This window comes from Bubalus kerabau, chromosome 2 (genome assembly GCF_029407905.1).
Source record: "Bubalus kerabau isolate K-KA32 ecotype Philippines breed swamp buffalo chromosome 2, PCC_UOA_SB_1v2, whole genome shotgun sequence".
NCBI lineage: Eukaryota > Metazoa > Chordata > Mammalia > Artiodactyla > Bovidae > Bubalus > Bubalus kerabau.
In genome coordinates, this window is record NC_073625.1 from 46,638,022 (window position 1) to 46,654,791 (window position 16,770).

A 16,770-nucleotide genomic window follows, 5' to 3' on the forward strand; every position below is an offset into this window, starting at 1 on the left:
CACCTCAGGATTCCTTGTGCATCGCTGAAGGGATGAATAGGGCGTCTTCTCGAGTTGAGGCCAGAACCTCAGGCTTCCTCTACATTTCTGACTTCAATCCCAGGGTTTCACAGAGTTGGAACAGGAGAGTCAGGCTTTGTCTTGTGATGAGGTTGGAACCCCGCTTGCCTCTCGAGTTGTTCACGGGGTAACAGGCCACTTGTCGTGTTGTATTTGGAACCTGTGCCTGTTTACGGACCATGCAACTTGGGTGTCAGTGTCCCTTCGTGTTGTGAATTCATCCTCAGGGTTACATACAAAGAGGTGCCCGGGCATCAGGACCTTTCTTGAGTGGACGGGGAAATCGGTGTCTTTCAGAATGTGGCATGACACACGAGGCTTTCTCTCGAGTTTCAGTGTGAGACTGGCCTCCTCCTGAGGTGGGACATGATGGTTGGGATCCCCTTCCAGACAAAGCAGGGGAATTGATCCTCATGTCAAGATCAGGAGGGGAGAAGGGGCTCAGATTAAGTTGTGCTGGGAAACTCGTTGTTCCTCTCGAATGAGAATGGTATGTCGGGGAACTTTTGGAGGTGCATCAAGGGTATCAAGTACCTTTTAAAATTTAAAGAGGGAACGTGGGATTTCTCTTGAGACGCTGCAGGGGGAAAGGGCTTCATCTCGCGATGACGGGGAAACCTCGAGGTTTTTCTCCATATCTGGCAGGATTCTCGAGTAATGACGGGGAACTCAGGATGCCTCTCGATTTGGCGCAGCGAAGTCCAATCTCCATTCGAGTTACGAGTGGGAGCCGGGGATATCTCCCAAGTCGCTGCAGGGCAAATAGGCCTCATCTAGGCATGTGTCCACAAATTCCGTGTTCCTTTCCAGTGGCGACAGGGATCTCAGGGTTACATTCAAGGTTCACCCGGGAAGTCATGCCTTGTTCGAGTGGAAGCAAAGAACTCCGCTCTCCTCTCGAGTTGCAACGAGTATCTCTTGGAGCCAATTGAGTGGCCTAAAAGGAGTCAAGCCTACTGTGGAATTTTGAGAGAGGACTCGGGATTGCTCTTTAGGCCCTGCAGGAAAAGAAGGGCGTCATCTCGTGATGACGGGGGAATCTCATGGTTTTTTTTGAGCTGCAGCGGGACTTGTGTGGTTTCTCTCGAGTAACGATGGGGAACTCAGGGAGCCTCTTGTGTGGCCCCAGGGAAGTTCACTCTCCATTCGAGTTGTGAGGGGGAACACAACATTGCTCTCAAGTCACAGCAGGGGAATCAGGCCTCAATATGCATTCAAGGGGAAATATCAAGGTCTTTCTGGAGTAGCAGCAGGAAACCCTGGCTTCCCTCAATATGTGACAGTGACCTCAGGGAGGTTCTCAGGGTGTTTATGGGAAGTCAGGAATATTGTGGAGTTGGAGGAGCCTCTTGGGGCTCCACTGGGGTCAGTGCAAAGGAAGAGGGCTTCATCTCAAGTTGAGGTGGGGAAAAGGGGGTTCTTCTTGACTTGTGGAGGGAAACTCAGCATTCCTATCGAGTTGGGACAGGTATCTCTTGAAACTTCTGGAGTTTTGTAAAGCATGTAGAGGACCTTTTCTAGTTCCAAGGCAAACGTTGTCTTTCTTTGGAAAGGCTGCAGCATAAAATGGCCTCCTCAAGCATGAAGGGGGTAATTTTGTAGTTTGCCTTGAGTTGTGGCAGGAAGCGTAGGGTTCCTCTTGAGTTGCGTGTAGACCTGGGGGACCGCCCGTGTTTCCTCAGGGAAGTCAGATCTCCTTTGTCGTTGCGAGGGGCACCTTGGGATTCCTCACGTATCCCTGCAGGGATGAATAGGGCCTCATCTCGAGTTGAGGCCGGAACCTCAGGCTTCCTCTCCATTTCTGACTTCGATCCCAGGGTCTCTGCAGATTGGAACACGAGAGTCAGGCCTCGTATTGTGTTGAGGAATGGAACTCCGCTTGCCTCTGGAGTTCTTCCCCGGGTGACAGGCCACTTGTCGAGTTTTATTTGAAACCTGCACCTTTTTCTGGACAATGCAACGGGGGTGTCATTCCCTTTGGTGTTGTGACTTCATCCTCAGGGTTACATTTGAAGCGGTGCCCGGGCATTGGGACTTATCTTGAGTGGACAGGGAGATCGTTGTCTTTCTTAAAGTGGCACGACCCACGAGGCTTCCTCTCAAATTTCAACATGAGACCTGCCTCTTCCTGAGGTGCGACGGTAAGGTCTGGATCCCTTTGCAGACATAGCAGGCGAGTCAACCCTCATATCAAGATCAGGAAGGGAGAAGGGGATCAGATTCAGTTGTGCCGGGAAACTTGGTGTTCCTCTCGAATGAGAACGGTATGTCGGAGAACTTTTTGAGTTGCATCAAGGGTTTCAAGTACCATTTTGAATTTATGAGGGAACATGGGATTTCTCTTGAGATGCTGTAGCAGGAAAGGGCCTCATCTCGCGATGACGGGGGAACCTCGTGGTATTCCTCTAGTTATGGCGGGATTCTCCAGTTACGACGGGGAACTCAGGAAGCCTCTGGATTTGGTGTAGGGAAGTCCAATCTCCATTCGAGTTATGAGTGGGAGCTGGGGATTGCTCTTGAGTCACTGCAGGGCAAATAGACCTCATCTAGGCATGTGTCCACAAATTCCGTGTTCCTTTCCAGTGGCGACAGGTATCTCTGGGTTGCCTTCAAGGTTCACCCAGGGAGTCAGGCCTCGCTCGAGTGGAAGCAAAGAACTCCGCTCTCCTCTCGAGTTGTGACGGGTATCTCTTGGAGCCAATTGAGTGGCCAAAAGGGAGTCAAGCCTCCTGTGGAGTTTTGAGTGAGGACTCGGGATTGCTCTCTAGGCCCTGCAGGAAAAGAAGGGCCTCATCTCACAATGACAGGGGAATCTCGCGCTTTGTTTGTTTGTTTGTTTGTTTTGAGCTGCAGTGGGACATGTGGGGTTTCTCTCGAGTAACGGCGGGGAACTCAGGGAGCCTCTCGTGGGGCCCCAGGGAAGTTCAGTGTCCATTCGAGTTAGGAGGGGCAGCACGGCATTGTTCTCGAGTCTCAGCAGGTTAATCGGGCCTCCAGATGCATTGAAGGGCGAATCACGGGGTCTTTCTCGAGGTGCGGCAGGAAACCCTGTGTTCCCTCGACTTGTGACAGTGACCTCTGGGAGCTTCTCAGGGTGCCTGTGAAAAGTCAGGAATACTCTGGAGTTGGGAGGGGCCTCTCGGGACTCCACTGGGTTTGGTATAATGGAAGAGGGCCTCATCTCGAGTTGAGGCGGGAACCTCAGGGTTCCTCTCCTGTTGTGACGTGGGTCTAGGTCTGTGTATGCCATTTATAACAAGGAGTCAGGTCTCGACATGTGTCGAGTCACGGAACTCTGCTTTCCTTTCAAGTTGTCAAAGTGGTTTCAGGCTTCTAACTGAGTTGAATTTGGAACCTGGGGCTCTTTTCAAATTAGCAACTGGGGCATCAGAACTCCCTTCGTGTTGTGAGTTGATTCCTGGCTGACATTTGAATCGGTGCAAGGAAATCAGGCCTGATCGAGTAGATGGGGAAATATGTGGCTTTCGAATTGTGACAGGGCCCCCGGGTTCCCCTCCAGTGTCAAGTAGATACCAGCCTCCACTCGAGGTGCAATGGGGACATCAGCATTCCTTTCCAGGTGAAGCAGGGCAATCGACCCTCATCTCGACTTGAGGCAGGGAAAAAAGGATCATTCTTGACTTGTGGTGGGAAACTCAGTGTTCAGGTCGAGTGGGGATGGGTATCTCGGGAAACTTCTGGATTTTCGCAAAGCAAGTCCAGGACCGTTTCCAGTTCCAAGGGAAACGTGGATTTTCTTTAGAAATGCTGAGCGTAAAAGGTCCTCCTCAAGCGTGCAGGGGAGAATGTTGTAGTTTGCGTGGAATTGCGGCAGGAATCTTAGGGTTCCTGTTGAGTTGCGTGTCGTCCTGGGTGACCGCTCATGTTTCCTCAGGGAAGTCAGATCTTCTTTGGAATTGCGAGGGGCCTCTCGGATTCCTCGTGCATCGCTGCAGGGATGAATACGGCCTCATCTAGAATTGAGGCGGGAACCTCAGGGTTCCTCTCCATTACTGACTTAGATGGCAGGGTCTCTGCAGATTGGAACAGGAAAGTCAGGCCTCGTCTTGTGTTGAGGAATTGAACCTACTTGCCTTTTAAGTAGTTCACAGGGTGACAGGCTACTTGTCGAGTATATTTGGAACCTGTGTCTTTTTCCAGAATATGCAACTGGGGAGTCAGTGCCCCTTCGTGTTTGACTTCATCCTCAGGGTTACATTCGAAGAGGGGCCCAGGCATCACGACTTATCTTGAGTGGACAGGGAAATTGGTATCTTTCTGAATGTGGCACAACCCACGAGTCTTCTGCTCGAGTTTCAATGTGAGACTGGCCTCTTCCTGAGGTGCGACGGGAAGGTCGGGATCCCTTTCCAGACAAAGCAGGGGAATTGATCCTCATGTCAAGATCAGGAGGGGAGAAGGGGCTCGGATTAAGATGTGCCGGAAAACTTGGTGTTCCTCTCGAGTGAGAAATGTATTTCGGGAACTTTATGAGTTGCAAGAAGTGTGTCAAGTACCGTTTCGAATTTGAAGAGGGAACATGGGATTTCCCTTGATACGCTGCAGCGGGAAAGGGCCTCATCTCGCAATGACGGGGGAACCTCGTGGTTTTTCTCGAGTTGCGGCGGGATTCTCGAGTTACGACAGGGAACTCAGGGAAACTCTCGTGTTTCCTCAGGGAAGTCCAGTCTCCATTCGAGCTGCGATGGGGAGCTGGGGTTTACTCTCTAGTCACTACAAGGCAAATACACCTTATAAAGACTTGTGTCCAGAAACTCCGTGTTCCTCTCCAATGGCGACAGGGATCTCAGTGTTGCATTCAAACTTCAGCCAGGGAGTCAGGCCTTGTTTCGAGTGGAAGCAAAGAACTCCGCTCTCCTCTAGAGTTGTAACGGGTATCTCTTGGAGAACATTGAGGGCCTAAAGGGAGTCAAACCTCCTGTGGAGTTTTGAGAGACAACTCGGGATTGCTCTCCAGGCCCTGCAGGAAAAGAAGGGCCTCATCTCGCAATGACGGGGGAATCTCATTGTTTTTTTCGAGCTGTGGCACGACGTGTGGGTTTTTATCAAGTTACGACAGGGAACTCAGGGAGCCTATCGTGTGTCCCCAGGGAAGTCCAATGTCCATTTGAGTTGCGAGTGGAGGGCAGCATTGCTCTCAAATAACGGCAGGGGAATCGGGCCTCAAGACGCATTGAAGGGGGAATCTCGAGGTATTTCTCGAGTTGCAGCAGGAAACCCTGGGTTCCCTTGACTTGTGATGATGACCTCAGGGAGCTTCTCAGGGTCCCTATGGGAAGTCAGGAATACTGTAGAGTTGGGATGGGCCTCTTGGGACTCCACTGGGTTCGGTGAAATGGAAGAGGGCCTCATCTCGAATTGAGGCGGAAATCTCATGGTTCCTCTCTTGTTCTGATGTGGGTCTCAGGCTGTGTATGCCGCTTCAAACAGTGGGTCAGGTCTGGAGGTGTATGGAGGCCTGGAACTCTGCTTTCCTCTCGAGTTGTCAAAGGGGTTTCAGGCCTCCAGCCGAGTTGAATTTGGGACCTGGGGCTCTTTTCATATTAGCAACCAGAGCATCAGAACTCCCTTCATGTTGTTAGTTGATTGTCGGCTGACATTTGAATCGGTGCAAGGAAATCAGGCCTGATCTCGAGTGGATGGGGAAATACGTGGATTTCGAATTGGGACAAGGCCCCCTTGTTCCCCTCCAGTGTCAATTAGATCCAAGCCTCCTCTTGAGGTGCAACAGGGATGATGGCATTCCTTTCCAGGCGAGCAGGGCAATCGACACTCATCTCGACTTGAGGCGGGGAAAATAGGGCTCTTCTTCACTTATGGTGGGAAATTCAGCATTCCTCTCGAGTGGGGACGGGTATCTCAGGAAACTTCTGGAGTTTTATAAAGCGTGTTGAGGACTGTTTCAAGTTTGAAGGGAAACGTGGGCTCTCTTTGGAAATGCTACAGCATAATAGGGCCACCTCAAGCAGGCAGGGGTGAATTACGTAGTTTGGGTGGAGTTGTGGCAGGAAGATTTGGGTTCGTTTCGAGTTGCGTGCCCACCAGGGGGACTGCTAGTGTCTCCTCAGGGAAGTCAGATATCCTTTGGCGTTGGTAAGGGCTCCTTGGGATTCCTCGCGCATCGCTGCAGGGATGAATAGATCCTCATCTAGAGTTCAGATGGGAACCTGCGGGTTCCTCTCCATTTAAGACTTCGATCACAGGGTCTCTGCAGAGTTGGAACAGGAGAGTCATGCCTTCTCTAGAGTTGAGGAATGGAACTCCGCTTGCCTCTTGCATTGTTTTCTGGGTGACAGGCCCCTTGTCGTGTTGTATATGGAACCTGTGGCTTTTCCGTACTATGCAAGAGGGGTTTCAGTACTCCTTCATGTTGTGACTTCATCCACAGGGTTACATACGAAGAAGTGCCCGGGCATCGGGACTTACCTTGAGTGGAAGGGAAACCGGTGTCTTTCAGAATGTGACCCGATCCACAAGGCTTCCTCTCGAGTTTCAATGTGAGATATGATCCTCCTGAGGTGCGACAGGAAGGTCAGGATCCCTTTCCAGACAAATCAGGGGAATCGACCCTCATGTCAAGGTCAGGAGTGGAGAAGGGGCTCAGATTAAGTTGTGCCGGGAAATTCGGTGTTCCTCTTGAGTGAGACCGGTATTTCGGGGAACTTTTTGATTTGCATCAAGGGTGTCAACTACCGTTTTGAATTTCAGGAGGGAACGTGGGATTTCTCTCGAGACGTTGCAAGGAGAAAGGGCCTCATCTCCCAATAACGGGGGAACCTCATGGTTTTTCTCGAGTTGTGGCAGGATTCTCGAGTTACGACGGGGAACTCAGGGAGCCTCTTGTGTTGGCCCAGGGAAGACCAATCTCCTTCGAGTTGTGAGGTGAACTGGGGAATGCTCCCCAGTCAATGTAGGGCAAAAAGACCTCATCTAGGCTTGTGTCCAGAAACTCCGTGTTCCCCTCCCTCTCCTGTGGTGACAGGGATCTCGGGGTTGAATTCAAGATTCACCCGGGTGCCAGGAGCCGGCATATTGCATATTGAGTGCATATTGCATATTGAGTGAGGATCTGTAATAGCTCAACTGGAATTCTATCACTGCCGGGAGCCAGCGTGAGGCACTCCGCCCATGACAAAGGTCATGAGGAAGGAGGCTCGGCATACGCAAAGGCGTGATCGAGCCTCAGGAGTCCCCCTGGAAATTCTCGAGCATCTACCCCCAAACCAGAGTCTGCCTACTTTCTGCTTTGTGCTTTCACCTACACCTCTGACTTTACGGGGGGCTGTCTCCCACTACCTCTCTCTGAAAAAAGAGTTAGCTTACAACTCCAGTTAATAATTCTTGGATGTGACAGTGTTTCAACCTACAAACTCCTTTGGAAATCCTCTAGCCTGCCTGAATGGGTTTTTCCGGCCACATGTGATTGTTCAGAGCCTCCCAACTGTGAGAGGCAGGAGATGTTCTAAACTGCCTAAACACAGATTCCTTTGAGTAGTTAAAAGATTGATTAGAAATTGTATTGGTGAAGGGTTTTTCACTTGTTGGGCCAATGTTTGCTGCTAAGTCTCCATACTCCTTACCTACTGTGTACTTGGCAGCGTATTGATTGATATAATGGGTGTATAGAAATGTAAAATGCAGCTTTGTCCAATGCTTTTTTGGAGGCTGGCGCCTGACTTTGGAATAATCACCTTTAGAGAAAGATAAGTTTCTTAAAATGTTAACAGGCCTCCTGGCCAGAAGATGATGTCTATCACCTGAACTTTTGCATATGACAAGTTTACAGGAAAAAAGCCTGGCTTGCTGCATGACTCTACCCCTTCCCCCATTATCCTCTATGCATAACTTAAGGTATAAAAACTACTTTGGAAAATAAAGTGCGGGCCTTGTTCACCAAAACTTGGTCTCCCCATGTCGCTCTCTCTTTCAACTTCCGGCTGAGTCTCCATCTGGAGCGCGGAACCCGCCATGCTTGCTAATTATGCCTGGGCTTCTAAGATCCGACTGGGGAGGCCTCAGTGTCTCCTCTCCTTCAGGAGAACAGAAGGACGCCTGCGGCCTACGCAAGTGGTGCAAACTTCTTGTCTTGAAGTTTTATTGGTCTCCCGTGTAAACCAAGCTACTCAGCCTCTTTTCTCCACTGAATTTTCCTACTGAGCTATCCTTATTTCAGCCGCTTTTCTCCACTGAATTTCCTCACTGGGCTATCTTTATTCTATTACTCTTTGTATCCTTAATTAAAGTGTAATTAAGCAGTTGTTCCCTGACCCTCGCCTACGCCGTCTCTCCTTCGAATACCCTGGCTCAGCCGGGGCTGGTCCCCGGCACCCGGGGAGTCATCCTCGTCTCGAGAGGAAGCAAAGAACTCTGCTCTCCTCTCGAGTTGTGACAGGTATCTCTTGGAGCCCATTGAGTGGCCTAAAGGGAGTCAAACCTCCTGTGGAATTTTGAGAGAGGACTCGGGTTTGCTCTCTAGGCCCTGCAGGAAAAGAAGGGCCTCATCTCTCAATGATGGGAGAATCTTGTGGTTTCTTTCGAGGTGCGGCGCAAATGTGGGGTTTCTCACCAGTTACTATGGGGAACTCAGGGAGCCTCTCATGTGGTGCCAGGGAAGTCAGGTCTCCATTTGAGTTGCGAGGGGGAGCGCGGCATTGCTCTTGAGTCATGGTAGGGGAATCGGGCCTCAAGACACGGTGAAGAAGGAATCTTGACATCTTTCTCTAGTTGCAGCAGGAAACCCTGGGTTCACTGGACTTGTGACGGTGATCTCAGGGAGCTTCTCAGGGTGCCTATGAGAAGTCAGGTATACTGTGGAGTTGGTAGGAGCCTCTCGGAGTTCTACTGGGTTTGGTGCAGTGGAAGAGCGCCTCATCTCGAGTTGAGGTGGGAACCCCAGGGTTCCTCTCCATTTCTGACTTCGATTGCAGGGTTTCTGTACAGTTGGAACAGGAGAGTCAGGCCTCGTCTTGTGTTGAGTAAATGAACTCCTCTTGCCTCTCTAGTTGTTCACAGGGTGACAGGCCACTTGTCGCATTGTATTTGGAACCTGCAGGTTTTTCAGGATGATGCAACTGGGGTGTCAGTGCCCCTTCGTGCTGTGACTTCATCCACAGGGTTACATTCGAAGAGGTGTCTGGGCATCGGGTTCTTATCAAGAGTGGACAGGGAAATTGGTGTCTTTCGGAATGTGGCATGACCCATGACGCTACCTTTCGAATTTCTTTCTGAGACCAGCCTCCTCCTGAGGTGTGACGGGAAGGTCGGGATCCCTTTCCAGACAAAGCAGGGGAATCGACCCTCATGTCGAGATCAGGAGGGGAGAAGAGGCTCAGATTAAATGGTGCCGGAAAACTCGTGTTCCTCTCGAGTGAGACAGGTATGTCGGGGAACTTTTTGGGTTGCATCAAGGGTGTCAAGTTCTATTTCGAATTTAAAAAGGGAACAGGGGATTTCTCTTGAGACGCTGCAGCGGGAAGGGGCGTCATCTCACGATGATCCGGGAACCTCATTGTTTTTCTCGAGTTGCAGCAGGATTCTCGAGTTATGACAAGGCTCTCAGGGAGCCTCTCGTGTTGGCCCAGGGAAGTCCAATCTCCAGTCGAGTTGTGAGGGAGAGCTGGGGATTGCTCTCGAGTCACTGCAGGGCAAATAGACCTCATGTAGGCTTTTGTCCAGAAAATCCGTGTTCCTCTCCAATGGCAACAGGGATCTCGGTGTTACATTCAAGGTTCACCCGGGGATTCAGGCCTCGTCTCGAGTGGAAGCAAATAATTTCGCTCTCCTCTCGAGTTGCGATGGGTTTCTCTTGGAGCCTATAGAGTGGCCAAAGGGTGTCATGCCTCCTGTGGAGTTTGGAGAGAGGACTCAGGATTGCTCTCTAGGCCCTGCAGGAAAAGAAGGGCCTCATCTCGTGATGACGGGTGAATCTCGTGGTTTTATTCCAGCTGCAGTGCAACGTATGGAGTTTTTCTGGAGTTACGATGGGGAACTAAGGGAGCCTTTCATGCGCCCCAGGGAGGTCCAGTCTCCATTCAAGTTGTGCGGGGCAGAGCGGCATTGCTCTCGATTAACTGCAGCGGAATCTGTCCTCAAGACATGGTGAAGGGGGAATTTCGAGGTCTTTCTCGAGTTGCAGCAGGAAACCCTGGGTTTCCTCGACTTGTGACGGTGACCTAAGGGAGCCTCTCATTGTGCCTATTGGAAGCCAGGAATCCTGTGGACGTGGGAGGGCCCTTCAGTCTCCATTGGGTTTGGTAAAATGGAAGAGGGCCTCATCTCGAGTTGAGGCAGGAACCTCAGGTTTCCTCTCCTGTTTTGACGTGGGTATCAGGCTGTGTATGCCTTTTCAAACAGGGAGGTAGGTCTCAACGTGTGTGAAGGCATGGAACTCTGCTTTCCTCTCGAGTTGTCAAAGGGGTTTCAGGCCTCCAGCCCAGTTGAATTTGGGACCTGAGGTTCTTTTCAGATTAACAACCAGGGCATCAGAACTCCTTCGTGTTGTGAGTTGATTCTCGGCTGACATTCGAATCCGTGCAAGGAAATCAGGCCTGATCTAGAGTGGAGGGGGAAATTAGTGGATTTTGAATTGTGACAAGGCCCCCGGGTTCCCCTCCAGTGTCAAGTAGATACCAACCTCCTCTCGAGGTGTGCCAGGGATGTCGGCATTTCTTTTCAGGTGAATCAGGGAAATCAACGCTCATCTCGACTTGAGGAGGGGAACATAGGGCTCTTCTTGACTTGTGGCGGGAATTTCAGCGTTCCTCTCGAGTGGGAATGGGTATCTCAGGAAACCTCTGGAGCTTCATAAAGTGTGTTGAGGACCCTTTCAAGTTCCAAGGGAAACGTGGGCTTTATTTGGAAACGCTGAAGCGTTAAAGGGCCTTCTCAAGCGTCCAGGCTAGAATTTCGTCATTTGCGTGCAGTTGTGGCAGGAAGCTTAGGGTTCCTCTCGAGTTGCCAGTTGACCTGGGGGTCCACTCGTGTGTCCTGAGGGAAGTTAGATCTCCTTTGGCGTTCCAAGGGCCACCTCGGGATTCCTCACACATAGCCACAGGGATGAATAGGGCCTCATCTCTAGATGAGGCGGGAATCTCAGTGTTGCTCTAGATTTCTGACTTCAATTGCAGGGTCTCTGCAGAGTTGGAACAGGAGAGTCAGGCCTCGTCTTGGGTTGAGGAATGGAACTCCACTTGCCTCTCGAGTTTCACGGGGTGACAGGCCACTTGTTGAGTTGTATTTGGAACCTGCGGCTATTTACAGACGATGCAACTAGGGTGTCAGTGCCCCTTCTTGTTGTGACTTCATCCTCAGGGTTATATTCGAAGAGGTGCCCAGTCATCAGGAGCTTTCTTGAGTGGACGGGGAAATCGGTGTCTTTCGGAATGTGCCACGACACTCGAGGCTTCCTCTCGAGTTTCCGTGTAGGACCGGCCTCCTCCTGAGTTGGGACGTGAAGGTCGGCATCCCCTTCCAGACACAGCAGGGGAATCGACCCTCTTGTCGAGATCAGGAGGGTAGAAGAGGCTCAGATTAAGTGATGCCAGGAAACTCGGTATTCCTCTCGAGTGAGACCTGTGTGTCAGGGAACTTTTTGAGTTGCATTAAGGGTGTCAAGTACCGTTTCGTATTTCAAGAGGGAACTTGGGATTTCTCTTGATACGCTGCACCAGGAAAGGGCTCCATCTCATGATGACGGGGGAACCTCGTGGTTTTTCTCGAGTTGCGGTGGGATTCTCGAGTTACAACGGGGAACTCTGCATGCCTCTCGTGGTGGTCCAGGGGTCCAATCTCTGTTCGAGTTGCCAGGGAGAGCTGAGGATTGCCCTCGAGTCACTGCAGGGCAAATAGAACTCATCTAGGTTTGTGTCCAGAAAGTATGTGTTCCTTTCCAGTGGTGACAGGGATCTCGGGGTTTCATTCTATATTCACCCGGGGAGTCATGCCGCGTCTCGAGTGGAAGCAAAGAACTCTGCTCTCCTCTCGAATTGCGACGGGTATCTCTTGAAGCCCATTGAGTGGCCTAAAGGGAGTCGAGCCTCCTGTGGAGTTTTGAGAGAGGACTCAGGATTGCTGTTAGGCCCTGCAGCAAAAGAAGGGCCTCATCTCGCGACAATGGGCGAATCTCGTGGTTTTTTTCGAGCTGCGACGCAACGTGTGGGGTTTTCCGCAAGTTACGATGGGGAACTTAGGGAGCCTGTCGTGTGGCCCCAGGGAAGTCCAGTCTCCATTCGAGTTGGGAGGGGGAGCGTGGCATTGCTCTTGAGTCACGGTAGGGGAATCAGGCCTCAAGAGGCATTGAAGGAGGAATCTCGTGGTGTTTCTCAGTTGTGGCAGTAAACCCTGGGTTCCCTCGACTTGGGTTGGTGACCTCAAGGAGCTTCTCAGGGTGCCTATGAGAAGTCAGGGATACTGTGAAGTTGGGAGGGGCCTCTCGGGACTCCACTGGGTTTGGTGCAATGGAAGAGGGCCTCATCTCGAGTTGAGGAGGGAATCTCAGGGTTCCTCTCCATTTCTGACTTCAATCGCAGGGTCTCTGCAGAGTTGGAACAGGAGAGTCAGTCCTCGTCATGTGCTGAGGAATGGAACTCCGCTTTCCTCTCGAGTTGTTCATGGGGTGACAGGACACTTGTCGAGTTGTATTTGGAACCTGTGGGTTTTTCTGGACGATGCAACCGGGATGTCAGTGCCCCATCGTGTTATGACTTCATCCACAAGGTTACATTCGAAGTGGTGTCTGGGAATCAGGTTCTTATCAAGAGTGGATGGGGAAATCGGTGTCCTTCGGAATGTGATATGACGCACGAGGCTACCTGTATAATTTCTTTGTGAGACCCGCCTCCTCCTGAGGTGTGATGGGAAGGTCGGGATCCCTTTCCAAACAAAGCAGGGGAATCGACCGTCATGTCGAGATCAGGAGGGGAGAAGGGGCTCAGATTATGTGGTGCCAGGAAACTCGGTGTTCCTCTCAAGTGAGACCGGTATGTTGGGGAACTTTTTGGGTTTCATCAAAGGTGTCAAGTACCGTTTCGAATTTCAAGAGGGAACGTGGGATTTCTCTTGAGACTCTACAGCGGGAACGGGCCTCATCTCATGATGATGAGTGAACCTCATGGTTTTTCTCGAGGTGTGGCGGAATTCTCAAGTTAGAATGGGGAACTCAAGGAGCCTCTCGTGTTGCCAAAGGGAAGTCCAATCTCCATTCGAGTTGTGAGGGGAAGCTGTGGATATCACTGGAGGGCAAATAGACCTCATCTAGTCTTTTGTCCAGAATATCCATGTCCGTTTCCAATGGCAAAAGGGATCTCGGTGTTACATTCAAGGTTCAACCAGGGAGTCAGGCTTTGTCTCGAGTGCAAGCAAAGAAATCCACTCTCCTCTCCAGTTGCAATGGGTATGTCTTGGAGCCCATAGAGTGGCCTAAAGGGAGTCAATCCTCCTGTGGAGTTTTGAGAGAAGACTTGGGATTGCTGTCTCGGCCCTGGAGGAAAAGAAGGGCCTCATCTCACGATGATGGGCAAATCTCATGGTTTTTTTCAAGCTGCGGGGCAACGTGTGGGGATTTTCCTCGAGTTACGATGGGGAACTAAGTGAGAATCTCGTGTGGCTCCAGGGAAGTCCAGTCTCCATTCGAGTTGCAAGGGGAAGCTTGGCCTTGCTCTGGATTCACTGCAGGGGAATCCGGCCTCAAGATGCACTGAAGGGGGAATTTCGAGGTCCTTTTCGAGTTGCAGCAGGAAACCCTGGGTTTACTAGAATTGTGATGCTGACCTCATGGAGCTTCTTATTGTTCCTATTGGAAGCCAGGAATACTGTGGACTTGGGAGGGGCCTCTCGGAATCCCCTGGGTTTGGTGCAATGGAAGACTGCCTCATCTCGAGTTGAGGCGGGAACCTCAGGTTTCCTTTCCTGTTCTGACGTGGGTCTCGGGCTGTGTATGCTGTTTCAAACAGGGAGGTAGGTCTCGACGTGTGTGAAAGCATGGAACTCTGCTTTCCTCTCGAGTTGTCAAAGGGGTTTCAGGCTTCCAGCCGAGTTGAATTTGGGACCTGGGGCTCCTTTCAGATTAACAACCAGGGCATCAGAACTCCTTCGTGTTGTGAGTTGATTCTGGGCTGGCATTTGAATTGGTACAAGGAAATCAGGCCTGTTCTCGAGTGGAATAGGGAAATCTGTGGCTTTCGAATTGTGGCAAGGCCCCCGGGTTCCCCTCCAGTGTCAAGTAGATACCAGGCTCTTCTCGAGGTGCGCCAGGGACGTCGGCATTCCTTTCCAGGCGAAGCACAGCAATCGACCCTCATCTCGACTTGAGGTGGGGACAATGGGGCTCTTCTTGACTTGTGGTGGAAATTTCAGCATTCCTCTCGAGTGGGGACGGGTATCTCTGGAAACTTCTGGAGTTTCGTAAAGTGTGTCAAGAACCCTTTCGAGTTCCAAGGGAAACGTGGGCTTTCTTTGGAAATGCAGCAGCATAAAATGGCCTCCTCAAGGGTGCAGGCGAGAACTTCGTTGTTTGCCTGGAGTTGTGGCGGGAAGCTTAGGGCTCCTCTCAAGTTGCCTGTCGACCTGGGGGACCGCTCGTGTTTCATCAGGGAATTCAGATCTGCTTTGGCATTGCGAGGGCCAACTGGGGATTCCTCGTGCATTGCTGCAGGGATGAATAGGGCCTCATCTCAAGATGAGGCGGGAACCTCAGTGTTCCTCTCCATATCTGACTTTGATCGCAGGGTTTCTGCAGAGTTGGAACAGGAGAATCAGGCTTCGTCTTGTGAAGAGTTTGGAACTCTGCTGGCCTCTTGAGTTGTTCATGGGGTGACAGGCCACTTGTCGAGTTGCATTTAGAACCTTAGGCTGTTTCCGGACGATGCAACTGGAGTGTAAGTGCCTTTTCGTGTTGTGACTTCATCCTCAGGGTTACATACAAAGAGGTGCCCGGGCATCGGGACCTTTCTTGAGTGGACAGGGAAATCGGTGTCTTTCGGAATGTGGCACGACACACTAGGCTTCCTCTCGAGTTTCAGTGTGAGACCAGCATCCTCCTGAGGTGAGACGTGATGGTTGGGATCCCCTTCCAGACAAAGCAGGGGAATTGACCCTCATGTCGAGATCAAGAGGGGAGAAGGGGCTCAGATTTAGTGGTGCCGGGAAACTCGAGTGAGACCAGTATGTTGGGGAACTTTTGGTGGTGCATCAAGGCTATCAAGTACCTTTTAAAATTTCAAGAGGGAACATGGGATTTCACTTTAGACACTGCAGCGGGAAAGGGCCTCATCTTGCGATAACAGGGGAACCTCGTGGTTTTTCTCGAGTTGCAGTGGGATTCTTGAGTTAAGACGGGGAACTCAGGTTACCTCTCGTGTTCGATCAGGGAAGTCCAATCTCCATTTGAGTTGCGAAGGAGAGCTGGGGATTGCTCTCGAGTTATGGCAGTGCAAATAGACCTCATCTAGGCTTGTGTCCATAAACTACGTGTTCCTCTCCAGTGGCGACAGGATTCTCCGGGTTGCATTCAAGATTCACCTGGGGAGTCAGGCCTCATCTCGAGTGCAAGCAAAGAACTCCACTCTCCTCTCGTGTTGAAACGGGTATCTCTTGGAGCCCACTGAGTGCCCTAAACGGAATCAAGCCTCCTGTGTAGTTTTGAGAGTGAACTCGGATTGCTCTCTAGGCCCTGTAGGAAAAGAAGGGCCTCATCTCATGATGACGGGGGAATCTTGTGGGTTTTTTCCCAGCTGCAGCAGGAGTGTGGGGTTCTCACGAGTTATGACGGGGAACTCAGGGAGCCTCTCGTGTGGTGCCAGGGAAGTCCAGTCTCCATTTGAGTTGCAAGGGGGAGTGCGGCATTGCTCTCGAGTCACGGAAGTGGAATCGGGCCTCAAGATGTGTTGAAGAAGGAATCTCGAGGTCTTTCTCGAGTTGCGGCAGGAAACCCTCGGTTCCCTTTACTTGTGCCATGACCTCAGGGAGCTTCTCAGGGTGCCTATAAGTCAGGGATACTGTGGAGTTGGTAGGGGCCTCTCAGGACTCCACTGGGTTTGGTGTAATGGAACAGGGCCTCGTCTCGAGTTGAGGCAGGAACCTCAGCGTTCCTCTCCATTTCTGACTTTTATCGCAGGGTCTCTGAAGAGTTGGAACAGGAGAGTCAGGCCTCGTCTTGTGTAGAGGAATGGAACTCTGCTTGCCTCTCGAGTTGTTGACGGGGTGACAGGCCACTTGTCGAGTTGTATTTGGAACCTGTGGGTTTTTCCAGATGATGCAACTGGGGTGTCAATGCCCCTTGGTGTTGTGACCTCATCCACAGGGTTACATTTAAAGAGGTGTCCAGGCATCGGGTTCTTATCAAGAGTGGACGGGTAAATTGGTGTCTTTCAGAATGTGGCATGACCCAAGGGGTTACCTCTTGAATTTCTTTATGAGACTGGCCTCCTCCTGAGGTGCGAGGGGCAGGTCGGGATACCTTTCCAGACAAAGCAGGGGAATCAACGCTCATGTCGAGATCAGGAAGGGAGAAGGGGCTCAGATTAAGTGGTGCTGGGGACTCCGTGTTCCTCTCGAGTGAGGCTGGTATGTCGGGGGACTTTTTGGGTGCATCAAGGGTGTCAAGTCCAGTTTCGAATTTCAAGAGGGAACGTGGGATTTCACTTGAGATGCTGCAGAAGGAAAGGGCCTCATCTCGCGATGACGGGGGAACCT

The 16,770-nt window shown here is 51.3% G+C and overlaps 1 protein-coding gene across 1 annotated transcript in view; it reads right to left on the reverse strand.

Moving 5' to 3' along the window:
* Positions 1-655: 655 nt before the first annotated feature.
* The window catches only part of LOC129644410 (endogenous retrovirus group K member 25 Env polyprotein-like), a 73,578-nt gene continuing 57,463 nt past the window's right edge, over positions 656-16,770 (reverse strand). Inside the window, 3 exon segments of the mRNA XM_055570057.1 lie at positions 656-811; positions 11,339-11,576; positions 16,475-16,534. Coding sequence (XP_055426032.1) covers positions 656-811; positions 11,339-11,576; positions 16,475-16,534 — 454 coding nt within the window.